We start from the raw sequence: 27917 nt of genomic DNA, 5'->3' as shown, positions 1-27917 counted from the left end.
GGATCCGGGAGAGTGGGAACTCTCAGACGAGGCTTTTCGTCTTCCTTGCAAGCGTTGGACCCAGCCCTCCATGGACCTCATGGCGACGAACCGCAATGCCCAAAGCCCCTCGCTTCTTCAGTTGGCGACGAGAACCGGGAGTGGAGGGAGTAGATGCTCTGGTTCTGCCTTGGCCAAGGGACGTTCTGTTGTACGCCTTTCCACCGTGGCCGTTGGTGGGAAAAGTGTTGCGCCAAATCGAGGTTCACGCAGGCACAGTAATTCTAGTGGCTCCGGAATGGCCACGGCGTCCATGGTTTGCGGATCTTCTGACTCTAGTCGTCGACGGTCCATTACGGTTTCCATCGTCCTCGATTCTCCTATGTCAGGGGCCCGTCTTTTTCGGAGAGGTCGATCGCTTCTGTCTAGCGGCATAGCTTTTGAAAGGCAAAGGTTGAGTAAGAAGGGTTACTCACCAGTGGTTATTGCCACGCTCTTGCACTCCTGCAAAACCTCTACCTCCAGAACCTACGTTAAAGTTTGAGGAGTGTTTGAGTCCTGGTGTCTAGAGCGTAGCATTCATCCTCCCAAGGCCTCGATCGCGGAAGTTCTGGATTTTCTTCAGGATGGTTTGTCCAAGGGCCTAGCCTTTAATTCCCTGAGAGTACAGGTAGCGGCGCTAGGTTGTTTTAGAGGTAAGGTGCAGGGGGTGGCTCTAGCTTCGCATCCCGATGTTGCTAGGTTCTTGAGAGGTGTTAAACACTTGCGCCCTCCAGTTCACAATCCCTACCCTTCCTGGAAACTTAATTTGGTTCTCCATGCCCTTTGCATGGCTCCTTTTGAGCCCTTAAAGCAGGCGACCCTGAAGGACCTCTCTTGCAGAGAGCCTTTCTTAAGGATTATGGAAGCGGGTGTGTCATTGTGCACGGTTCCCTCCTTTCTTCCCAAGGTGTAGTCTCTGCTTTTCATTTAAATCAGTCAGTGGAGCTTCCTTCATTTGCGGGTCTAGATTCCTCTTCGCCAGAGGCCAGAGATTTGAGAAAGCTAGATGTGAAGCGGGCGTTATTGCGTTACCTGGAGGTCACGAACAGTTTTCGTCTTTCAGACCATCTTTTTGTCTTATGGAGTGGATCCAGAAGGGGTCAGAAAGCTTCCAAGGCAACTATCGCCCGTTGGCTGAAGGAGGCTATTGTGTCGGCATACCTTGTACAGGGCCGGCCGATCCCGGTCGGACTTAAGGCTCATTCTACGCGCTTGCAATCAACTTCGTGGGCTGAATGTCAACAGGTGGCGCCTCAAGAGATTTGTAGGGCGGCTATCTAGAAGTCTATCCATACTTTCGCGAGACGTTACAGACTTGATATCTGGGCACCTAAGCCTGGGACTTTCGGAGCTAGTGTTCTCCGAGCGGGACTCTCGTAGTCCCACCCTGGTTAGGGAAGCTTGGGTACATCCCAGGAGTCTGGGCTGATCTGGGTAAATACAGGGAAAGGAAAATTGGTTCTTACCTGCCAATTTTCGTTCCTGTAGTACCACGGATCAGCCCAGAGTCCCACCCAGGGGAGAGTCTGCTTGGCCGGTGGTTAATCAGTTATTGCTGTTAGTTGCATATGGCCCCTATTCTGGGTTAGAGTTATTGGGCATAGTTTGATTTCAGTTACATGCTTTCAGTTCCTCTGCTCTTCAGGGGGAGGTTGTTCAGAGTACAGTGTGAATCTTTATTATCGTTCTGCTTGGGTACAGTGGAATACTGACAGACTCTAGGTGGCACCTCAGGGGTATACGACAGAGTCCACAGAAATTGGTCTGTCTCCGCCTGCTGGAGGGGAGGTAAAACCCAGTGGGCTGATCCGTAATACTACAGGAACGAAAATCAGCAGGTAAGAACTGATTTTCCTTTTCGGGCGTCCAGATCAGGCTATTCTTCAAGGCAGCCTTCGGGCAAGCAACACTCCTGGGGTCAGTCGTTTTGTAGCAGATGGTCTGGCAGGGAAGACACCCAGGGAGTTCCAATAACTATTTTACGAGGAGTGGACCACAATAACGTCAGACCATTGGATCCTAAATGTGATAAAACATGGTTATGCGTTAGAATTTGCTCAGCCTCTGAAGGAAAAGTTTCTGGTATTCCCCTGCTCGTACGAACAAAAGCGAAGAGCTGTGCGGGACACGCTTTGACATCTCCACGACCTGGGCGCAGTGTTTCCAGTGCCCTGGGAAGAGCAAAGAACAGGCCGTTACTCCATTTACTTCATAGTGCCAAAGAAGGAGGGCACCTTCCGGCCCATATTGAACTTGAAAAAGATGACCAAAGTCCTGCAAGCTCCTCGCTTCCCGAATGTAGACTCTGTGTTCTGTGATCGCTGCGGTACACAGAGGGGAGTTCCTGGCATCTCTGGATCTCATGGAGGCGTACTTGCACATTGGGATCCGGTCCGATCATCAGAAGTATCTGAGGTTCATGATTCTGGGGGAGCATTTTCAATTCCGGATTCTCCCCTTCGATCTGGCCATGGCTCCCAGAACCCTATTTGGACGACTGGTTGATTTGGGTGAAATCGGAAGATCGCTGCCGAACTTCGGTCGAGCTGGTCCTGCAACGTCTGCGTTCATTGGGATGGATAGTCAATCTGGCCAAGAGCCACCTGAACCCTTCCCAGACACTGAAGTTTCTGGGAGCGCAATTAGATACCAAGCGTGGGAAAATTTTCCTCACCAAGGAGTGGATCTCCAAGTTGCAAGCTCAGGTCTGCAGTTTATTAGCCAACCACTTACCCCGAGTTTGGGATTACTTGCAGGTCCTTGGTCCATGAAGTCCACTTTAGATTTGGTTCCATGGGTGTTCTCACATATGAGATCTCTTCAGTCTGCCTTACTTTCCCGCTGGGACCCCATGTCCGAGCAGTTCCAGCTGCCTCTTCCCCTTCCGGAGCCAATTCGGTCCAGTCTAGCCTGGTGGTTCCTTCTGGAGTCCCTGCGTCGGGGAGTGGACTTGGACATTCCTTCTTGGACAGTGGTTACTATAGATGCCAACCTCTCCAGTTGGGTGGTGGTCTGTCAGGGGAAGTCCATCCAAAGCCATTGGTCAAGGGAGGAGGCGGCTTGGTCCTTCAACCATCTGGAGACCAGGGCTGTCCGGCTGGCATTACAAGCTCTGCTTCCTCTTCTCAGGGGGAAGCCAGTGAGAGTGCTGTCCGACAATGCAACAGCGGTGGCCTATATAAATCGCCAGGGAGGTACCAAGAGCCGGGTGGTGGCTCAGGAGACTCGGGAGTTAATCACCTGGGCGGAACTACACCTGGACAACATGGCTGCGTCCCATGTTGCGGGGTTGGACAACATTCAAGTGGATTACTTGAGTCTGCATCATCTGGATCCCAGAGAGTGGGAATCAGATGACGCGTTTTGTCTCATTTGTCAACGGTGGAGCATCCCTTGTATGGATCAGTTGGCAATGTTCCGCAATGCTAAAGCTCCGTGTTTTTTCAGCCAGCGCAGTGAGACAGGAGCGGAAGGGGTGGATTCCCTGGTTCTCCCTTGGCAGTCTGATGTCCTCTACGTCTTCCCTCCATGGCCGTTACTCGGCAAGGTCTTGTGTCGAATAGAAATCCATCCGGGCAATGTAGTTCTTGTGGGGCCCCGGAGTGGCCATGGCTCCCCTGGTTCGCAGACCTGATCAATCTAGTGATAGATGGCACCTTACGTCTCGCACACCTGCTTAACCTCCTGCGTCAAGGGCCCGTTTGGATCAGGCAGATCGCTTTTGTCTAGCGGCATGGCTTTTGAGAGGGAGCGTTTGAAGAACAAGGGTTATTCATATGGTGTGGTCGCTACCCTCCTGCAATCCAGGAAGACTTCCACTTCTCTGGCATATGTCAGAGTGTGGAAGGTCTTTGAGTCCTGGTGCATGCAACGCGAGATAGATCCCACTAGAGCCTCAGTAGGGGATGTGCTGGCTTTTTTACAGGAGGGTCTGGTGAAAGGCTTGCCTTTTAATCCCTCGAGAGTGTAGGTCACTGCTTTGGGTTGTCTTTGTGGAAAGGTAGGCGGTGGTGCATCTGGATGTGTCCCATTTCCTCAGGGGGGCAAAGCATTTGCATCCTCCACTTCGGAATCCTAGTCCCTCTTGGAGCCTTAACTTGGTTCTGAGAGCCATGTGTGCTCCTCTGTTTGAGCTTTTGAAGCGGTCAGTGATAAAAGATCTTACTCTGAAAGTGGTTTTCCTTTGGCCACAGCTTCTGCCCAGAGTATCAGAGCTTCTGGCGTTATTGTGTACTGAGCCTTTTCTACGGATTTCAGATATGGGAGTGTCTTTGCGTACAGTTCCCTTCTTCTTGCTTAAGGTGGTGTCAGATTTCCATTTGAAACAATCGGTGGAGCTCCCTTCGTTTCCGACTTCAAATCCAGTTTCTCTAGGGATTTACAAAGGCTGGATGTTAGGTGGGTCTTGTTGTGGTATCTGGAGGTTACGAACAGTTTTCGCCTGTTGGATCATCATTTTGTATTGTGGAGAGGACCTCGACTGGGACAAAAGGCTTCTAGAGCCTCTATTGCCAGATGGTTGAAAGAAGCTATTACTTCCGCATACATTGCTCAAGGTTTTCCGGTTTCTTAAGGACTTCGGGCTCATTCCACCCAAACGCAAGCGGCTTCTTGGGCCGAATGCCAGCAATTTTTGCCGCAAGAGATCTGTAGGGCGGCTACTTGGAAGTCACTGCACACTTTTTTGCTAAGCATTACCGTTTGGATGTCCAGGCCCCAGAAGCTGGGGGTTTTGGTGACAGCATGCTTTGAGTGGGACTCTCGATGTCCCACCCTGGGTAGGAGAGCTTTGGTACATCCCAGCTGTCTGGACTGATCCAGGTACTTACAGGGAAAGGAAAATTGGTTCTTACCTGCTAATTTTCATTCCTGAAGTACCACGGATCAGTCCAGAGTCCTGCCCAGTTTTTGGCGTGGAGGAGATGGAGAGTCCGCTCGTTAAGTTATTTGTAATCAGAAGAATGGCACAGGTTCGTGTCCCATACCACTTTTTTGGTGTACAATGACAGTATTTGAATTTACGAGGTTCCTCTCCTGGTTGTAGGGGGAATCAATTGGTTTACCTTAGTGTTTGTTTTTTACTCATCTAGCTTGGATACAGTTCAATACTGACGGACTGCAGGTGGCACCACAGGGTATAGGGTACAAACAGTCAAGACTTCTCTGTCTCCATCTGCTGGAGGGAAGGCAAAACTCAACTGTCTGGACTGATCCGAGGTACTACAGGAACGAAAATTAGCAGTAAGAACCAATTTTCCTTTGTTTCCTCTCTGGTTGTGAATACTCTCAGTGCTGATTGGCTGCTCTTTCCCCTTGTTTCAGAGTGATGAGCTGAGCCTGCAGAAGAAACTGCGGACAGAGGTGATTCAACTGGAGGACACATTAGCACAGGTTCGAAAGGAGTATGAGATGCTTCGTATTGAATTTGAGCAGAATTTGGCGGCTAATGAGCAAGCAGGTAATGATAGCCCACCAATAAAAGCCCTAGAGATTTCAGATGGAATACCTGTAATAAAAAGAAATCAAGTTGCATCTATTGACTGGATTGATGGAAGCAAAATTTGAAGAAAATTGAAATAGGCTATGAAAAATAAATTAGTAGAATAACTAATTTAAAAACGTATGTAGTACTGCAATGTTTTAGTTTTGAACATTAAAACTTGGTTAGATGTTAATCTGTTTATACTAGACTACTGGTGGCAATGTATTGCTGCTGACTGAGACTGGAACCTAAGGTTATCCCAGGACAAGCAGGATGATAGTCCTCACATATGGGTGACGTCACTGGATGGAGCCCTAGCACGGAAAACTTTCTGTCAAAGTTTCTAGAAACTTTTGACTGGCACACTGAGCCCATTGAGCATGCCCAGCATGCCATGATCCCTCGAGCCACAAGGGTCTCACTTCAGTCTTCTTTTTTTCGCGCTGCAGTTAGCCTCGTGGTGATGGAGCCCTGTATGATACTTCACACATTTTTTCCCTCATAGAAAAAATTGAAAATAATTCTCAAATTTAATTCCCTTCATAGGGGTCTCCCATTTTCCATCGATTGGTGAGTAAATATTTTTTGTTCCTGTCAATACCGTTCCGAATTTTCTTGTCAGAAAGCCGTCGACAGCTGTCCGGCCTTCAGAATGACATCAGGGTTTAAAAAATGCCCAAATTGCCCTTGCACGATGTCCTTCACCGACCCTCATGTCAAATGTGTCTTGTGTTTGGGTGAGGGACATAGTGTCACGTGCCGAGATGACAGCCAAAGGCAGATGAGCGCCTCTGGAAAAGATGGAACACCTCTTTCACATTCAGCTACTTCCATCGACATCGACACAGTAGTCACTGGCAGGAGCGGCTAAAAAAAAATTGGTAATTTAAAGTAAGCGGCATCCTGATGGAAGCGGTGACAGACCGTCCCCGACTCCATCTCTGTCATCGATCAAATCGACCTCTGTGCTCAAAAAGAAAGGCACCGAACATCGTGAAAAGCATCTGCACAGACATCGATGGACTTCTACCCCCGATGTCGGCTCGATTCCCGGGCTGGCTTCGATGGCCATTGGGCCTCCACCGAAGAGGACTAGAGTAGAGGAGCCATCAACGCCCTCGATGTTTTTAGTCCAAGGTGATCCCCACCGATATCTTTGCCGGGTAGTGCGCCACCACAGGGACCTGTGGAAGAGCCAGTTCCACCTTCTCTACCACCCCCTATAGCTTCTCTCACCTCACCAGCTATAAGGAAGGAATTGGACGGATTCATCCACCAGGCAGTAAGGGAAGCTCTGCGAGATCTTCATCCATTGCTGCCGATGCCGGACCCATCGGTGTTCACACCACTACTCACTAAACTCGATGCCCTGATCAGTGCCCTGCCGATGCAACCACTACCATCAAAGCCAATGACTCTGATTAACCAACCAATACCAATGCCTGATCCTCGGGATGACGACGCCTCAGATAATTCACTGATGCCTGAGCCAGTACCGGGACCGTCGGGAATTTCTCAACTGAGACGCCCGATTATCATTGCTATTAATTCCACATCAACCTCCATCGATGCCACCGACAAAACCATAAATACCTTTACATCCTTCGATGCCGTTTTTCATCCTTCACTCCATTCCTCCACGGCGTATTTATCAGATTCCTAGGACGATGTGGACACCGATTCTTCCTCGGAAGATGTATTATCAGATCCATCTCCACCAGAAGAAAGGAGGCAGTCACCTCCTGAGGACCTCTCCTTTTCCAATTTTGTGAAAGAGATGTCAGATACAATTCCTTTCCAGTTAATAACTGAGGAAGACATGAGACAAAAAACTCTGGAGGTTCTACAATTTGTAGATCCCCCCCCCCCCCTAAGGAGGTGCTTGCCATACCAGTGCATGAAGTCCTCGTTGATCTCCAGCATAGATTGTGGGAGCATCCTTGTTCACTTCCACCAGTGAACAAGCGGACTGACACCACTTACTTAGTCCAACATATACCAGGTTTTCAAAAGCCTCAACTCCCACACCAGTCTGTAGTGGTGGAGTCTGCCCACATTCATTCACGCCTCCTGGCAAGGAGCAAAAATTCCTGAATAGTCTGGGGCAAAAAATGTTCCAAGTTTCCATGCTTGTTTCCAGAATTGCATCATACCAATTATATATGACACAATACCAACGAAATTTATGGAACCAAATGCAGGAGTTGTCTGAATCTCTGCCTCAGCAACATCAAGATTCCTTAAATAATATTATTCATAAGGGCCTGGAAGCAGGTAAACATGAAGTGCGTGCAATCTATGACTGCTTTGAAACATCTTCCAGGATGGCAGCAACAGGGATTAGTGCCCGGAGATGGACTTGGCTAAAGGCTTCTGACTTCAGGCCTGAGGTTCAGGAGAAATTGGCAGACCTGCCTTGTACTGGGGACAATCCTTTTGGAGAGAAGGTATGAGATGCTGTTGCACAGCTAAAGGAACATAATGAGACACTGCGCCATCTCTCCACTGTTCCGGCAGAGACGTCATCTTCTGCAAGATGCTCAGCCAGAAAAGACACCAGGAAACCTTATTACAGACCACGAAGATATTATCCTCCAGCACCTCGTGGTAGGGACAACAAGGCCATCCCAGAGAGGTCAATCCAGGCAACCAAAGGCATCTAGACCTCAGCCTCCCCCTCAGACAGGCCCAGCATCAGGGTTTTGAAAACCTGCCAGAGAACAGCAGCCACTCCATGAACCCATTCCCAGATGTACCAGTTGAAGGCCGAATCTCCTTCTTTCTACCCAATTGGTCAAACATCACAACAGATCAATGGGTACTATCCATTATAACACAAGGTTACCATCTGGATTTTCTCACAGTGCCCAAAGGCTCTCCACCAAGGTTTCTTTGGGTATACAAAGATCATACCACTCTTCTGCAAACAGAATTATCCACCCTCCTGAGAGCCAGGGCCATGGAACCAGTTCCCTGACCTCAGCAGGGCAGAGGATTCTACTCCCGCTATTTTCTCATTCCAAAGAAAATAAGAGGGCTACGTCCCATCTTAGACCTCCGAAATCTCAACAAATTTCTACGAAAAGAAAAATTCAGGATGGTCTCATTAGGCACCATGCTTCCCTCTTCTTCAAACAGGAGATTGGCTCTGTTCTCTGGCTCTTCAAGACGCTTACGCTCACATTCCCATATTCTCTCCTCATCACAAGTTTCTGCACTTCCTGGTGGGTCACCAACACTTTCAATATCGGGTTCTGCCATTCGGAATTGCCTCTGCACCCCCAGTATTCACAAAGTGCCTAGTGGTGGCAGCAGCCCATTTATGCAAGGAAAGTATACACGTTTTCCTTTATCTGGGCGACTGGCTCATCAAAAGCCAATCAAGACAAAGAGCTCTCAACTCTCTCAAGCTCACAATCAATCTGTTTCACTCGTTGGGATTTCTAATCAACTACCAAAAATCCCACCTCATACCATCTCGCCTCCTACAATTCATCGAAGCAGAATTGAACACCACGATTTCAAAAGCCTTCCTCCCAAAAGACCGTGCAGACACACTCTCCAGATTAGCGAAATCTCTGCGCACAAAGGAAACGGCGACAGCCCATCAGTTCCTAACTCTGCTAGGCCACATGGCTTCCACAGTCCACGTCTCTCCTATGACCAGATTAGCCATGAGAATAACGCAATGGACATTGAGATCACAGTGGCTCCAAGCCATTCAACCACTGTCTTCTCCAATTCATATAACCCACCAGTTACGTTCATCTCTCCTCTGGTGGACGAACACGAACAACTTGCTCACAGGCCTACCTTTCCAGCAACCAGTTCCACAAGTAACATTAACTACAGATGCATCCACCTTAGGTTGGGGAGCGCATTTAAACAATCTTCAGACTCAAGGTACTTGGACAAACCTCGAAGCAACATTACAAATCAACTTCCTGGAGTTTTGAGCTATACGTTATGCTCTCTATGCGTTGAAGGACTGCCTTTCACACAAGTCTGTTCTAATACAAACAGAAAACACAGTTGCCATGTGGTACCTAAGCAAACAAAGGGGTACAGGCTCTTATGTCCTATGCCAAGAAGCCGCACAAATTTGAGACTGGGCCCTGTCACATTCCATGTTTCTCCGGGCCACTTATCTAGCAGGCATACACAACGTAGTTGCAGATCGCCTCAGTCGTCAGTTCCAACCCCACGAGTGGTCCCTGGATCCTTTAGTAGCACCCAGGATATTCCAACGTTGGGGTCAGCCAACAATGGACCTCTTTGCATCTGAACTGAATTACAAAGTGGACAGATTCTGCTCCCTGCGCAAACAGAAAAAACTCTTAGCCAGGGATGCCTTTGCTCACCCCTGGAGCTCAGGCCTTCTATACGCGTATCCCCCAGTACCGCTAATAACCAAAACTCTAGTGAAGCTACAACAGGACAAAGGGTCAATGATACTCATAGCCCCCGTATTGGCCTCGACAAGTATGGTTTCCCATACTTCTCGATCAGGGAACCAATTCGCCTGGGCACAGCACCAACTCTCATAACTCAGGATCAGGACATGTTGTGCTACCCCAACCTTCAAACCCTATCCCTCACAGCCTGGATGTTGAAAGCATAATCCTTCAACCACTAAATCTTTCAACTAATGTATCTCAAGTGCTTGTAGCTTCACGAAAACCTTTCACACGAAAATCCTATCGTTGTAAGTGGAAAAGATTCACCACGTGTTGCACGCAGAAAAGTATTGACCCTTTTTCCTGCCCCACATCATCTTTATTGGACTATCTTGCACCTTTCAGACTCTGATCTCCAGACTACGTCAGTAAGTGTACATCTGAGTGCCATCTCAGCTTACCACAAAGGAGTAGAGGATGCCCCGATATCAGCGCAACCCCTTGTCAGTAGATTTATGAGAGGTTTAATTCAGCTAAAACTCCCGTTACGGCCACCAGTCACAGAATGGGACCTTAATGTAGTACTAACAAGACTCATGCGTTCTTCCTTTGAGCCTACAGATTCTTGCGATATTAAATTTCTTACATGGAAAGTTCTCTTCTTAGTAGCTATTACATCTGCTAGAAGAGTTAGTGAGTTACAAGCACTTGTCACATGCCCTATACAAGGTTCTTACATGACCGAGTGGTCCTCCGTACTCACCCAAAATTCCTTCCCAAGGTGGTTTCGGATTTCCACTTGAATCAGTCCATAGTCTTGCCCACATTCTTCCCAAGACCTCACTCTCACCAAGGTGAAAGGGTTTTGCACACCTTAGACTGTAAACGTGCACTTGCATATTACCTAGACCGCACTGCAGTCCATAGGAAATCCACCCAGCTCTTTATTTCTTTTGATAAAAACAAACCGGATAAGGCAGTGGGCAAACAAACTCTCTCCAACTGGCTAGCAGATTGTATAGAGTTCTGCTATGAAAAAGCAGGCCTTCCTCTCCAGGGACAAGTGAAAGCACACGCAATAAGAGAAATGTCAACCTCAGTAGCGCACTATCGTCCAATTGCTGAGATTTGTAAGGCTGCAACATGGAGCTTTCTTCACACATTTGCAGCTCATTACTGCTTGGACAAGGTAGGATGACAAGATTCAGCCTACGGACAATCTGTCTTAAAGAACTTATTTCCAGTATAATCCCAACTCCTTCCACATCCAACCTGCTGTGATTTCAGGCTGCCTCATCTTTTCCAACAGTACTCCAGTTGTTGTGCCTGTTGTACAAGTTGTATGCTGTTGGTCCACAACAAATATGACTCAGCCTGTAGCTTGCTAATCACCCATCTGTGAGGACTATCATCCTGCTTGTCCTGGGATAAAGCAAAATTGCTTACTTGTAATAGGTGTTAACCCAGGACAGCAGGATGTCCTCACGAAACCCACCCGCCACCCCGCAGGGTTGGGTCGGACATGTTTTATTATTTTATTTTTTGCTAACACTTATTGCTACAAACGAGACTGAAGGGAGACCCCTGTGGCTCGAGGGATCATGGCATGCTGGGCATGCTCAATGGGCTCAGTGTGACAGTCAAAAGTTTCTAGAAACTTTGACAGAAATTTTTCCATGATAGGGCTCTGTCCAGTGACGTCACCCATAAGTGAGGACTACATCCTACTGTCCTGGGATAACACCTTTTACAGGTAAGCAATTTTGCTAACTCTAACCCAATAGGGTGCTTTTGGTATCTGGAATGTAAATGTACCTACTTGGAACCATTTCATTCAGCAGGCAAGGCATCCTTGTGGATGTCTACAGGCTCAAAGTCCCATGTCATTTCCTCCTACCTAGATCTGGCCTAGTCTTCAAATTTTGGGTGACCCTGTTGGAAAACCTCTTGACAACAATATAAATTCTTTAGCAACATCACAGGGTTTAAGCAATCTTATGGAAAAGCCTCTTAGCAATAGTTCCAAACCAAAACTGCTGTAGCAACTTTTCTCTCCACTTCTGTCCTCAGCAGTAATCCCAGGGTTTAAGCAGTTCCTATTGAAAAGCTTCTTGACAACAGTTCAAAACAACAAATAAACTGACTTCAGTCTATCTCCATGGCCATGTTTTCTGGTAACTCTGAGGTCTCCACCTCTATTTCTTCCAGTGTCCCATCCAGCTACTTCAGGGAAGATGTTCAACACCCAATTGGCTTTTGCTGGAGACTAGTGCTCCATATATGCTCTCTTTGGGAATTATGTTGCCATCCATATGATGGATGTGTTGAAAACACTGGATGCATGTCTGTTTAAACAGGATGATGATAGTAGATGAGTCTACTCTAGGACTTGTGAAGTTTAGGATTTTATCCTTCCAGGACATGTTAAGGATGTATATATGGAAACTGTTCAGTCTGTTCTCTTGATGTGAATTTATTCTCCATATCTCACTGTGATACAGGGAAAGTACTGATAATACAGTCTTTGTAGACACTGATTTTGATGCGTTCCATAAGTTTGCTATTCTTCCAGATTCTGTAAACTTAGAATGGTGACAGATTTTCTAATCACAGATTTAACTCTGTGATAGTGGATCTAAGCAGTGTTTTTTTATGGGGTACTTGTTGGTACTGAGTACCAGCACCTTTTTTCTTCACCTGCTTAATTTGCCCTGTGGTCTTTCAAAAAAAAAACAAAACAAAACCCCATGCATCCTGCATGTGAGTACTGGCACCTTTTTTTTTCCAGAAAGATAGCATGGATCCTAAGTATGTGAACTTAATTATCTTTAGTATATAATTTCTGTTCCCTGTACGTACCAGGATCAGTCCAGACTGCTGGGTTATGCCTCCCGTCCAGCAGATGGAGTCGGAGAGAAACTGAAAAGGCACCCCCTATACACCCTGGTGCGCTCCCTGCGATCCTTCAGTATATCTCTGACTCCAGCAGATGAGAGAGCATAACCTGCGGTCCTGTTCTCCTGTAAATTGGGAAGGGTTTCCCTATCAGGTTTGAATTAAGCTATCTGGGAAATTCTGTGACTAGATCAATATAAACTTTAGAACTACTTTTAACAAGTATTAGGAGCCGTAGCAGGCAAGGCAGGGTACTGCCCTGGAGCCTTTCCCGGAGTTTCTTTTCTGCCCAGCCCAGTGAGAGGAGGGGGAGGATTAATCGGTGGGCCGGTCGCTCTCCCTCTCCGCCTCCTGAGAAGTTTAATTCCTCGGAGAAGATAGCTCAGACGGGTATGGTACACCCTCTGCAGGCTCCACAGTAAAAAATAAATAAATAAATAAATAAAAAAATAAGGAACCTAAGCGTTCATTGAAGTGAGTTGTGAAGGATTTGCATAGTTGCTGGTGGCAGCGCTACAGACGTTAAAATAAATAAAACCGAGGTAATTTTATTTCTATCTCTCCCACTGCCTGCTTTTACTCACTGTGGTCTCCGGAAGGGGTGGCTTGTCACCCGGTCCCATTTCGCGCCGTTTCTTGCCGAGGAAATGCCCAAAGGGACAGTTTGTTCTGCGTGTGGAGAGCCGGGTCGCCGGCTCTCCCGCGAGGGCCTCTGCTCCCGGTGCATACCCGGGGGCGAGGGGTCTTCGCGGAGGACAGCCGCGGCCGGGATCTCTCTCTCACCACGGCAGGAGGCACGGTCAGTGTCGGGCAGACCACGGCAGACCTTGCTCCCGATACCGGAGGCGGCGGCCATTTTGGAACATTCGGCGGCCATTTTAGGGGAGCCCGATCGTGAGGCAGTTTCTTCGGAAGAGGGAGAGGACCTCCCGCCCCTGTCTCCGCCGGACCTTAGCCCCCATCGAACCCGCGGTTTACCAGGGCTCATGTCTTTGCCACCTGTGGGAGCCAAGGGAGGTCCTTTGAAGAGGCCTCATCCTTTTTCATCACAATTTATTCTTTTGCTCCACAAGGCTTATCTGGAAGCCAAAGCTGAATGGGAGCAGGCTGCTCCTACCCTCGATAAACGGGGCAGACTGTCCACAGCTCATACAGACCTGGGATTAGGAGGCCCTAATCCAGCCCTACCCCCTAAGCCTCCGCAGCACGCTGCTATGGATCCTGTTTCACAGGACCCGCCCGCTCCGGATTCTGGTACTGACATGGGGGGTGTGGACCCAGTCGAGGGCGATGATCCTCAAATCCTCCGGTTATTCCACAAAGAGGAAAGACTAAAGAGGTTAGGACTTTTCAGCTTGGAGAAGAGACGACTGAGGGGGGATATGATAGAGGTGTTTAAAATCATGAGAGGTCTAGAACGGGTAGATGTGAATCGGTTATTTACTCTTTCGGATAGTAGAAAGACTAGGGGGCACTCCATGAAGTTAGCATGGGGCACATTTAAAACTAATCGGAGAAAGTTCTGTTTTACTCAACGCACAATTAAACTCTGGAATTTGTTGCCAGAGAATGTGGTTCGTGCAGTTAGTAGTATAGCTGTGTTTAAAAAAGGATTGGATAAGTTCTTGGAGGAGAAGTCCATTACCTGCTATTAAGTTCACTTAGAGAATAGCCACTGCCATTGGCAATGGTTACATGGAATAGACTTAGTTTTTGGGTACTTGCCAGGTTCTTGTGGCCTGGATTGGCCACTGTTGGAAACAGGATGCTGGGCTTGATGGACCCTTGGTCTGACCCAGTATGGCATTTTCTTATGTTCTTATGTTCTCATGAGAGGCTTCTAGGAAAAGTAAAAAGTCATGGGATAGGTGGTGATGTCCTTTCATGGATTGCAAATTGGCTAAAAGACAGGAAACAGAGTAGGATTAAATGGACAATTTTCTCAGTGGAAGGGAGTGGGCAGTGGAGTGCCTCAGGGATCTGTATTGGGACCCTTACTTTTCAATATATTTATAAATGATCTGGAAAGAAATACGACGAGTGAGATAATCAGATTTGCAGATGATACAAAATTGTTCAGTGTAGTTAAATCACAAGCAGATTGTGATAAATTGCAGGAAGACCTTGTGAGACTGGAAAATTGGGCATCAAAATGGCAGATGAAATTTAATGTGGATAAGTGCAAGGTGATGCATATAGGGAAAAATAACCCATGCTATAGTTACACAATGTTAGCTTCCATATTAGGTGCTACAACCCAAGAAAGAGATCTAGGCGTCATAGTGGATAACACATTGACATCGTCGGTTCAGTGTGCTGCAGCAGTCAAAAAAGCAAACAGAATGTTGGGAATTATTAGAAAGGGAATGGTGAATAAAACGGAAAATGTCATAATGCCTCTGTATCGCTCCATGGTGAGACCGCACCTTGAATATTGTGTACAATTCTGGTCGCCGCATCTCAAAAAAGATATAATTGCGATGGAGAAGGTACAGAGAAGGGCTACCAAAATGATAAGGGGAATGGAACAGCACCCCTATGAGGAAAGACTAAAGAGGTTAGGACTTTTCAGCTTGGAGAAGAGACGGCTGAGGGGGGATATGATAGAAGTGTTTAAAATCATCAGAGGTCTAGAACAGGTAGATGTGAATAGGTTATTTACTCTTTGGGATAATAGAACGACTAGGAGGCACTCCATGAAGTTAGCACGTGGCACATTTAAAACTAATCGGAGAATGTTCTTTTTTACTCAACGCACAATTAAACTCTGGAATTTGTTGCCAGAGGATGTGGTTAGTGCAGTTAGTATAGTTGTATTTAAAAAAGGATTGGATAAGTTCTTGGAGGAGAAGTCCATTACTTGCTATTAATTAAGTTGACTTCGGAAATAGCCACTGCTATTACTAGCAATGGTAACATGGAAATAGACTTGGTTTTGGGTACTTGCCAGGTTCTTATGCCTGGATTGGCCACTGTTGGAAACAGGATGCTGGGCTTGATGGACCCTTGGTCTGACCCAGTATGGCATGTTCTTATAATGGTTATATAATATATTTTTACAAAGAACATTCAGGCCGATACAGTACAGTGTGCTCCGATGGAGCGCACTGTTAGCCTGCTTTTGGGACGCGCGTTTTCCCTTACCCCTTATTCAGTAAGGGGAGGAAAATGCACGTCCAACCCGCGGCACCTAATAGCGCCCTCAACCTCCAAATGCATGTTGAGGGCCCTATTAGGTATGCGCGCGGTATACAGAAAGTAAAATGTGCAGCCAAGCCGCACATTTTACTTTCAGAAATTAGCGCCGACCCAAAGGTTGGCGCTAATTTCTTCCGGCACGAGGAAAGTGCACAGAAAAGCAGTAAAAACTGCTTTTCTGTGCACCCTCCGACTTAATATCATGGCGATATTAAGTCGGAGGTCCCGAAGAGTAAAAAATAGTTAAAAATAAATAAATAAATAAAATTTGCCGGTTTCCAAGCCCGAGGCTGTCAACGAACTCGAGAACTGACGCCGGCAAAATTGAGCGTCAGCTGTCAAACCTGCTGACAGCCGCCGCTCCTGTCAAAAGGGAGGTGCTAGGGACGCGCTAGTGTCCCTAGCGCCTCCTTTTGCCCGAATCTACTGCCGGACCTAATTTAAATACTGCATCGCGTGCACCCGCTCTCCTGCGGACTTTACTGTATCGGCCTGATTGTGATTAAAGGACTAGCATAGTTAATAAGATTAAACTATTTACATAGAACAAATTGGTAGAGTGCATAATAACTGGAACAAATTAAACTATTTACAAAGAGCAAGGTTGAGGAGAGTAGGATTAGCATAAGTCTAAGTATAAAATAAGCTGTAAATGATAAAACGCAAGAATATGGCCGGAGTTTGTTTATATAGTGCGGTTGTATGTAGTTTGTAGTTTATGTAGTTTATATAGTGCGGTTGTATATATGTATGTGTGTGTATATATATATATATAAGTATGTATGTGTATATATATATATATGTGTGTGTGTGTGTGTGTGTGTGTGTATATATATATATATATATATATATATATATATATATGTATGTATATATATATGTGTGTGTGTGTATGTGTATATATATATATATATATATATATATATATATAAGTATGTATATATGTGTATGTATATATGTGTGTGTGTGTGTGTGTGCATACTTGTGCTTGTATGTATAAGAACATAATAAATTGCCATGCTGGGTCAGACCAAGGGTCCATCAAGCCCAGCATCCTGTTTCCAACAGAGGCCAAAACCAGGCCACAAGAACCTGGCAATTACCCAAACACTAAGAAGATCCCATGCTACTGATGCAATTAATAGCAGTGGCTATTCCCTAAGTAAACTTGATTAATAGCCGTTAATGGACTTCTTCTCCAAGAACTTATCCAAACCTTTTTTGAACCCAGCTACACTGTATGCAAACGTTTATGCACCCTTGCTCAATGAACCTTTACTTCCTTATCCTGCTACACCAGTCCAGATGTGTGAGTTACCGCCCCCTATTAACAGATAGAGTCAGAGGACACCTTTTTCCGTAATATCCCCACTGGTAGTCACCATGGTGCAACTCTAGCAAAAAGCAAATATTCTCTGTCTGAGCAGATGGCAGGACATATTTGTCTGATGCATCAGAAATTTGACTCCTAGGCTTCACGCTTTGTACAGCCAGGTGGAGAATTTTGGGCAGTTCTGCATTTATCAGTCTTTTGTGTTTTATTGACAGTAAACTGCAGGCCAGGCTTCTGGTGCTTTCCAGCTAAGTGAGCCCTGTGTATGGCTCCCAACCTCAGAGGTGGTTTCGGAGAGCTTAAAGAGAGGAAGCTTGTTTCTCCCATGACAAGCAGGATGGTAGTCCTCACATATAGGTGATGTCATCAGGCGGAGCCCTGTTACGGAACACTGTTGTCAAAGTTTCTAGATACCGGGATACTGTTCCCCGGACACAACAAGGCAGAGGTTTTTAATCCCGCTGTTTCCTAGAAACTTTGACTGGCACACTGAGCATGCTCAGCATGCCATGATCCCTGTGTCCACAGGGGTCTCCCTTCAGTCTCTTTTTTCCCCTCAATGCAGTTTGCCTCGTGTTTAGGAGCTCTGTGAGATTTTTCTCACAACTTTTCCTCATGGAAACACTTGACGTTTTACTTCACAAATAATTTCCCTACACGGGTCTCCTTTCATGTACATTTCATCGACGCTCGGTGAGTACTATGCCCTGTTCTCCGGTTGGTTCCTGTCACCTCACTATCGGTTCCCCCGGGTTACCAACCGAATTGCGGCCCTCTTTTCTCCCTATGTCTATCACCCTCTGTCCACCCCATGATGCCCGCGAGTGTCCTTGCTGCGATCTTTCACCGGGTTCGTTGGGGCTAGAGGGATTGGGACGTCCATGGTTCCTATTGCGGTCACCATTGATGCCACCAGGGCCGCCATCCATGCCTTCGCCCCCCTCGATGCCGTCGACGCCCCTGTCGGCATTTCTGTCGATGCCTTCAATACCTCCGTCGATGCCTTCGATACCTCTATCGATGCCCTCGATTAAAGAAAAGGCTCCATACTTCAGGTTCTCAACCAGAGCCCCATGTAATCCTTGGGCGAGAAACAATACCAGGAGCTCTAAGCCATTCCACCGCTTTCGTCCCTGTTCCATATCACCGATCCCGTACCAAATCCTCACATGATCTTGGCACGGTCGCATCCAACTTGGGTTGGAGAACTCATATCAACACCCTCCAAACCCAAAATGCGTAAACTCCACTCCATAACAGGTCTCTGATCAACTTACTGGAGCTTCGAGCCATGCGTATTGCCCTTTATGCCTTCCAACACTGCCTCTCACACAGAACTTTGTGGATTCAGACTGTCAACATAGTAGCAATGTGGTACTCGAACAAACAGGGATGCACAGGCTCTTATCTACGCTGCCAGTCAGCTGCGCAGTTCTGAGCCTGGTCCCTCGCACACTCCATGCATCTCCAGGCCACTTATCTAACAGGCATACCGAGCATACTAACAGACCATCTCAATCGATGTCTCCATCCCCACGAGTGGTCTCTGAATCCATGTGTAGCGAGCAAAATCTTCTAGTGCTGAGGTCAACCAACCATCAACCTCTTGCATCCGAATCAAACCACAGAGTGGACAGGTTCTGCTCCCTACAGAGGCATACAGTGCGTTAGCCATGGCGCCTTTGCTCACCCCTGCAACAGAGGCCTCCTATAGGCGTCTCTTCCAATACCGCTCATAGCCAAAACTCTCGTGAAGCTGCAGCAGTACAGGTTTTCAATGATTCTCATAACCCCATACTGGCCTCAACAAGTTTGCTTCCCCATACTACTCAACCTATCACTCCAGGAACCAATTCGCCTGCCCACAGGTCAATCTCATAACACAGCCTCACTGATATTCTCAGGAACTTGTAGCTTCATGACAACATTCAAAATGTAAATCTTACCATTCAAAATAGGCAAGATTTACCAAATGGTGTGCACAAAAAGGTATTGACCCCTTTTTCCTGCCCCACTCCATCTCTATTAGGCTATCTAGGATACCTTTCGGATTCTCGTCCCCAGGCATCCTCCACACGGGTACACCTCAGTTACATTTCAGCGTACCACCAGGGAGTAGGGGATGCCCTGTTAACAGCTCAACCCCTAATGAGTCGGCTTATCATGGGTTTTCTACAACTTATGCCTCCTCTACGATCACTGGTTACGGAATGGGACCTAAATGTAGTGCTTACAAGGCTCATGCATTCCTATAACATTAAAATTCTAACATGGAAAATTCTTTTCTTCGTAGCCATCACCTCTGCTAAAAGGGTCAGTGAGTTACAAGCCCTTGTTGCATACTCACTCGACACTAGGTTCCTCCGTGACCGAGTGGTCCTCCTTATTCACCCTAAATTTCTTCTTAAGGTGCACACAGTCTCTCCACTCTTCCGAAAGCCTCTCTTTCACCAGGGTGAGAGGGTTTTGCACACTTTGTAAGCATGTACTTACAAGGTGTGCTTGTAAGTATGCACTTGCATTCTATCTACACCGCACTGCAATCCATAGGAAATCCACTCAACTCTTTGCTTCTTTGACAAATACAAGCTTCCAGTTCCAGTGGGCAAACAAACTCTCTCCAACTGGCTATCAGACTGTATCAAATTCTGCTATGAGGAAGCAGGCCTTCCTCTCCAGGGGTGTGTGCAGGCACATTTTGTAAGGGCCATGGCAACATGGGTAGCACACTATCGTTCAGTACCAATTGCCAACATCTACTAGGCTGCGACATGGAGCTCTCTTCACACATTCACAGCCCTCTACTGCTTAGATAAGGAAGTCCATCAAAACTCTGCCTTTGGCTAATCTGTCTTGCAGAACTTTGTTCCGGTATAATCCCCAACTCCTTCCACAACCACCTGCTGTGATTTCAGGCTGACTCATCCTTGCCAATAGCACCCCAATTATTGTGCCTGCTGCACGAGTTGTCTGCTATTGGCCTGTTGTAATATGAGTCAGCCTGTAGCTTGCTAATCACCCATATGTGAGGACTAGCATCCTGCTTGTCCTGGGAGAAAGCAGAGTTGCTTACCTGTAACAGGTGTAACAATGGCTTGTTAATACCATTTTCCAACCTTTCCCACACTGAATAGGTCATTTTATGTGACCATTCCCACACAACCCTCTGTCCTATATTTCCCCCTCCATTCTTTTCCATTTATTCCTTCCTCCCTGTTCTTGGAAACTGCATTTTTAACGCATTACAATTATCTCAATGCATTTCTACCACCAACATGAAGTGCTCAGGTGCCAACTTTGCTAAAACATAATTGGACAAACCTTATCCACAAGCAGAGCTGCATATTAAAGATTTTCCTGTCATGGTCCCCACTCGAAGCTCCTCTTGGCAATGAATTTATAAAGTCTGCAGCAGTACCTGCTATATCAAAGACATGACTTGATGCCAGACCCGCAGACTAGCTGTAAAGCAAATCACACTTGTCTGCAGGCCAACTCCGTGCATGTCGGGGAGAACTCCTTCCACTGGTTTGAGACCCGGAGCAAGAAGTCTTGGAATATTAAGATCTTCCGATTCTCAAAAAGCACTTCTCTTTTCTTCCTGTAGCATTGCAATATTTTCATCTTCTTTGCGTAATTGAGCAACTTTACAATGCCGACTCTAAGCCTCTGGTTTGCCGCCGTTTTCGGATCCAGCTGGTGCGCACGTTCAACAGTCACACCAGCCACGCAATCTGAAGGGAAGAGCTCAGAGGCTAGCCAGCACTCCAAAATATGCAGAAGATCTTGCTCAGGAATGCTTTTTGGGAACCCGATGAAATGTAAGTTTCTCCTATGTGAGTGGTTCTCCAGCTCATCAATTTTAGCATCCTAGCTCTGCGCTTCTTTCTCCAGTGCTGCTAATTTGCTTTCCAAACTTACCAGGCCATCCTCTACTGTTGCGATCTGACCCTCCGTCAAGTCCATCCAACCCCCGATCTCAGCCATGGAGTTTTGTACCACATTTATCTATTTCAGGATTCGGGACAGCTTAGGGTCTAAGCCTCCAGAGATCCTTCTGGCAAACTTAACAAAAGCTCAAAGTTCTTGTGCAGAACTTCTGCTCTTGCCCTGGAGGATATTGGTAAAACAATCACTTGGTCTTCCTTACATTTATTTACCTAAACATTTCAGTCTGGATGTTCATGCAAAAGAGGACGCAGCCTTTGGAGCTATTGTTTTCAGGCCAGCCCAAAATGCATCCCTTCCAGATTAATTGGGCTTGAGTATTTCCTACATGTCTGAACTGGTGTAGTGGGATGATAAGGAGAAATTTAGTTTTACCTGATAATTTCCTTTCTTTGAATCCTGCTACACTAGTTCAGGACCCTCCTGGGAAGTTGGGTCTTGAAATGGTGAACCTCAGTTTACAGAGATTGAGGCAACCAGAGGCTTGCTTTTTACTTCCTATTTTCCTTTTTCTTTCTCTTCATTTATCCAAGAAACGTTTGGAGGATACTTTAAGTGTTTCAAATTATGTATGTTATTTAAGAGTTTGAATCTGTTAATTTTTTCCTTCCATGGCTTTGAAATAAGAATACTGGCTTTTTGCTGAAACTCACTATGGTAACTACCAATGATATCACAGAAAAAGGTGTGTCTTCTGTCTCCATCTGCTTGTAGGAGGAGATAACCCACACATCTGGACTGTGTAGTAGGATTCAAGGAAAAGAAATTATCAGGTAAATACTAAGTTTATCCATGTTACAGTTAAACACAATATTTTCCTATAATTTTTAATGCAAAATTACTATTTGCTGATTTTTAACAAATTGAAAATAATAAAACAGTGAATATAATGTACAAAAGTTTAGACAACTTTCCAGTTGATTCATTAGTACTTTTTTTAAGATAACGCCCAAAAAATTGATAAACTTATTAGGTCTTCAGTTAGTCAGGTGAACATTTACTCCTACCTTCAGTTTATGATTATTGTTCTGTCTACTTTTAATAACCATGGGCTCCTCTAAGCAGCAGCTGTCTGAGCATTTGAAAATGAAATTACTTCCTTTCAAAGCAGGGAAAGGCTATAAAAAAAACCCAACTCTAAATGCTTCTAGCTAGCAGTTTCAGCTGTCAGAAGCATAGTTATGAAACAGAAATTACATGGAACTGTAGAATTCAAGGCAAGATTAGGTAGACCAAGAAAGAATTGCCAAACACTAGGCAGATGTGCAACTCAGAACCCACTGATCACTACAAGCAACCTGCTGAAATGTTTAGCTTACACTGGAATAGTTGTCCACAGTTGAACAGTGCAACATTGCTCACACAACAATGATCTGCTTGGGAGAGTGGTCAGAAGGAAACTGTTTCTGCATTATCGCAAAAGTCATTGTCTAAAGTATGCAAAATAAAACGCTGATAAGCCTGAAACGTTTTGGAATAAAGTGCTTTGGACTGATTAAATGAAAATTGATCTGTTTGGCCACATCCACAACCACACAAAATATTGTAACTTCAGTTTCTTAGCAACTTAGCTTAGAAAAAAAGAAAAGAAATGGAAATGCCATAAATCAACTGAACACCTGACTCAATACCGAAAACAGCTAGCCTACTATAAAAAAATAATTCTTGAAGCCAAAAAAAATTACTTTAGTACCAAGATTGAAAAATTCATGAATAATCCCAGAACCCTATTCAAAATAGTCACCAAAGATACAACTGACTCCCCTGATAATTTGCCAGAGAATAGATGCAATGAAATTGCACAATTTTTCAGTGATAAAATTGAGAACCTAAGAACCAAAATACCAAAGACACCCAAACAAGAGATTAAAATGTGTATGAGAGATGCTACACAATGGTCTGAGTTCACTGATATATATAGCCTTTGTAGGAGTAATGAAGAGGCATCAGACAGCTTTCATGGCAGGCAGGAAGAGAGAAGGCAAAGAGAGCTTGTCCTCAGAGCCTCTTCCTTTTATTGTACATTCATACAAAGGCAGATGATGTATCATTACATGATTGGCTACTTTCCCATAGCAACAGAAGAGTCATTACACCATTGGCTTTGGCTCAGGGGGTGTGCACGGATCATATCCTTGGCTGCTGAAATCTATACCTCCTGACTTTGTCCTGCCTCTGACTAGGGAACACCCAGCCCCTCCCCCAGGAATTCAGGGCCAACAGGTATCCTTTCCCAGGCAGAGACTTAAGCACAAGTGATGCTTTTATTCAGGCAAAGGTCAGGGAGAAGGGAAGTTAGTGTTTAAACCCTGATGAAATGGCTTGCTGGCAAGCGCATATTTCCCACAGCCTTGAAGTAGAAAACATGCTCAAACAGCTAAATCCAGCCCCACATAATATAGATGCATTACCCATTTTAGAACTCAAAAAGTTCCCTGATGTTACTGCCACAGCCCTGGCAAAAATTATAAACCTTTCCCTTGAGGAAGGGTATATGCCAGATATATTGAAAGGAGCAATAATCAAGCCAATATTAAGGAAAAAAAAACATGGGCCCCCCTAACTCTAACCAATTACAGACCAGTTTCAAACCTGCCACTAATTGCAAAATTAATTGAGAAAACAGTTCAAAAACAACTATCAGAGCATTTAGAAAATAACATCCTCTACCCATCACAGCACGGATTTCGAAAACATTACAGCACGGAAACACTCTTACTCTCACTAACAGACAATATACTAAGGATTTGACAGTGGAAAACATTACATTTTTGTACTACTTGATCTATCATCAGCATTTGACACAGTGAATCATGAAATACTAATCAAAAGGCTAGAGGAAATAGGACTACACAACAAAACAATCAAATGGTTTAAATCATTTCTTAGTAACAGAGTGTTCCAAGTACAAATTAATAATACCTTGTCCAGAAAAATGACACTAAAAACAGGAGTTCCCCAAGGATCATCACTATCAGCAACACTCTTTAATATTTATCTGTTACTACTATGCCATCTCCTTGCAGGGCTAGGAATCATACACTTCGTCTACGCCGATGACATTCAATTAATCCTACCAATTGAAGACACCATTGAAAAAACACTAAGCTTAGCCAATATGTATCTCGAAATAATCAAACAGCTTTTAAACCAAATGGAATTGGCAATTAATATTGAGAAAACCGAATTCCTACACTTAGAGAGAAAGAACATAAACATAATTCAAATTCCAATAACACTCAAAAGCAATCAAAAAATCAATCTAGCAGAGAAGGTATGCAACCTCGGTGTTATAATAGACACAGAGCTAAGCCTCAAACAGCACATATCTCTAAAAGTTAAAGAAGGGTATGCCAAACTAATGGTACTAAGGAAACTAAAACCACTACTGACATTACCTAACTTTCGCACAGTGCTCCAAGCACTAATATTTGCGAGCACCGATTATTGCAATGCAGTACTACTGGGCTTGCCATACACATCAATAAGACCACTGCAAATATTACAAAACTCTGCAGTGAGAATTCTCACAGGCAAAAGAAAATGAGATCACATCACAGAAACACTACCAGATCTACATTGGCTACCTATCGAACAAAGAGTTCAATTCAAAGCACTTTGCACAATACACAAACTGATCCACGACGAAAAAGCAGAATGGCTGAATACAGCACTGCGAGTACATGTCCCACATAGAAATTTAAGATCAGCAAATAAAGCTCTCTTAACCATCCCATCAGTAAAAACTGCAAGACTAACACAGGTGAGGGAGCATGCACTATCTCTGGTGGGTCCCACCCAATGGAACTCCATGTCCCTAGAACTAAGACTGCAGAGAGATTTCAAAATGTTCAAAACAAACCTCAAAACATGGCTTTTCAAACAGGCTTTTTACAATGAGAACATGGAAAACAGATAAGGAAGAGCCAGCATAAAGCACCTAACACATAATCTCCAGGTACCAACCTGGAAATTATCTTTCTTACACTGTTAAGCATAAATAACAATAGGCCGTAGGTACCCACCCAAGAGACAGGTACCAATAGATATATAACGTCAGAAATCGAATAGTTTACAGCGATTCAATTGTTACCGATTAGTAATGGCACCTTCATTGTAAAGTTTTTTGGGTTTTTTGCTATTTTCTTTCTATTTGTGCCCTATTGTAAACCGTTATGATGGTAACTTAAGACGGTAAAGAAAAACTTTTAAATAAATAAATAAACTTTTCTGACAGTTGAAATTGCTAGCTGGAAGTGTTTTAGATGTAGTTTTCCCCATGCTTTGTAAGAGTGATTACAATATTTTCATTTTCAAATGTTCAAACAGCTGTTTAGAGGAGCTCATGATCATTGAATGTAGACAGAACAGCAATTACATCCTGAAAGGGTAAAAGAATCAGAGTATTTATTCAACTGTGGAATTAACATCCAACTAATTGAAAGCCTAATGAGTCAGTCAACCTTATTAAAAACTTTAAAAGAAAAAAAAGTAGTAATGAATCAACTGGAAGGGTGTCCAAACTTCAGCACACGCCATATTCAGTGTTTTATTATTTTCAGTCTTAAAAATCAGCAAATAGTAATTTTGCATTAAAAAATTTCAGAAAGATGTGATGCTTAACTTTGAACTAAGTAGAGTTTGTATCAGCTTATGTTCAGAGATTAATTGAAACATACACTTTGACCAGGGAAACCTAAACCTTTGCATACAAGTGTACATACAAGCACTCGCATATACATGTTACAAACACACATACACACACACTTGCATCATGGGTGGGCTTGATTTCAAATCTCTCTTGATGTAAAAGCATGGTGTGTGTATGTATGTATGTATGTATATATAATGTGTGTGTGTGTATAGAAAATAAAAATTAGACAATGTATGTAATCAATAAAGTGCTCTGTGTGATCTACAAAAATTTTCCAAAGAAGAAAAAGATGCACAAATGGGGGGACGTATTAAAAAAAACTTTTAATCAAAAAATAACCACATTAAAATAAATGAGCAATGCCTGCTGTATCAAGGACTACGTGAACAATCAGTCTACTTGTACTACAGCATTACAGGATTCTAACATAATAAACTGCTGACTCATATAAATTACACAATTAAGTAGTAAAGTGTATTATATGCTACACATGGACAGATACAGTATTACTGGTTAACAATCAAACAAGTATACCAGTTGTTTGTGGGTTACATGTCACTGTTTCAAGATGTTACATTTTCAAATAACTCACAATATATGAACACAAAAACATGCACATACATGCTAACATTCATACACATACACACAGAAAACAAACTGTGATCTCTGATGTCCTGGGTTGGCAGATAAACAGCCCTGACAAGGCCCTTGTTTCGCTAATTAAGACTTCCTCAGGGGGAACCCTGGTACTGTAGACACCACAAAAAATCTATTGTGTAAAATATTTTTTAATTGTCTGTGAGCAGGACCTGTAAAGTACTATTCAAGTGCATTGTAATTTTTTTCTTTGAACACCACACTGCGAATGAAGACTAAAAGGTTGATGCTGAAGCAATTTAAGTAGCTATTCCCATGGCAAGAATCCGTTGAACAAACTGACTTTCGAGTGAGTGGCTCATTATGCAGGCAATAGCCATACAGTACTACTACTGAAAACGCTGCATACAGATGGGGGTAGGTTTTATAAATTTACGCGCGTGCGTACTTTTGTTCGTGCACCAGGTGCGAACAAAAGTACGCTGGATTTTATAAGATACGTGCATAGCCGCGCGTATCTTATAAAATCCGGGGTCGGCGCGCGCAAGGGGGTGTGTGCACATTTGTGCAACCTGCGCGCGCTGAGCTCGGCGCATGCTGCCTGTTCCCTCCCTTCCCCTACCTAACCCACCCCCCCGGCCCTATCTAAACCCCCCCTACCTTTGTTGGCAGATTTACGCCTGCCAGCGGGCTGCTGGCGCACCATCATCCGACCCGGGGGCTGGTCCGGAGGCCTTGACCACACCCCCGGGCCGGCGCCACGCCCCCGGTCCCGCCCCGAACCACCCCAGACACACCCCTCCCGCCCCTTTTACAAAGTCCCGGGACTTGCGCGCGTCCCGGGGCTATGTGCGCACCGGCGGCCTATGCAAATGTGTATGTGTGGTGTTCATCATGTTAATAAATAACGTTTTTTTAAGTTCACTATTGCCATACTGGTGTATTTCATGTATGAATGGAGCCATATTGAAGAAAGGAATAAAGCAGAGGATAATTATTATTTATTTATTTGTAGGTTTTTCTAGGCCGACCATCAGAGATATCATGCCGGTTTACAATTAACTAGGGATAACGAAGTAGGAAGATAGCAGTTACAAAAACAGGGTCATAAAAACTGGGGGGTGCGAAAGGAAGATGCACGGGAAAAAGAGCAGCAGGCAAGAAGGATAAGGGATCTTAATATGTAGTAGCAAATAAAGATATACAACAGCCGTCATAGCTGTTGAGTAGCTATATGCAATTACAGTAGCAAATGTTGTTACAAAACAGTAGACATATTTAAAGGAGATGAGTTCCATACTTAAATTGGGAGGTGAGTTGAGAGCTAGAAGGGGGTCGTGTTAATAACTCAAAAGCAGATTTAAATAAACAGCATCATAAAGCAGTATCAGG

General features: G+C 44.8%; 1 protein-coding gene across 5 annotated transcripts in view; it reads left to right on the top strand.

Annotated features, from left to right (window-relative positions):
- The window catches only part of RNF40 (ring finger protein 40), an 89504-nt gene that overhangs the window by 44593 nt on the left and 16994 nt on the right, over window positions 1–27917 (top strand). For all 5 annotated transcript variants that reach the window (XR_003857497.1, XM_029606804.1, XM_029606805.1 and 2 more), the window contains one exon: window positions 5344–5479. Coding sequence is in view for 4 of the 5 variants with exons in the window: in XM_029606804.1 (XP_029462664.1) it covers window positions 5344–5479 (136 nt within the window). In the remaining variant the exon portion in view is untranslated. The remainder of the gene's footprint in view (window positions 1–5343; window positions 5480–27917) is intronic.

This window comes from Rhinatrema bivittatum, chromosome 6 (assembly GCF_901001135.1).
Source record: "Rhinatrema bivittatum chromosome 6, aRhiBiv1.1, whole genome shotgun sequence".
NCBI classification, from domain to species: Eukaryota; Metazoa; Chordata; class Amphibia; order Gymnophiona; family Rhinatrematidae; genus Rhinatrema; species Rhinatrema bivittatum.
This window is presented reverse-complemented; position numbering and strand designations above follow the sequence as displayed.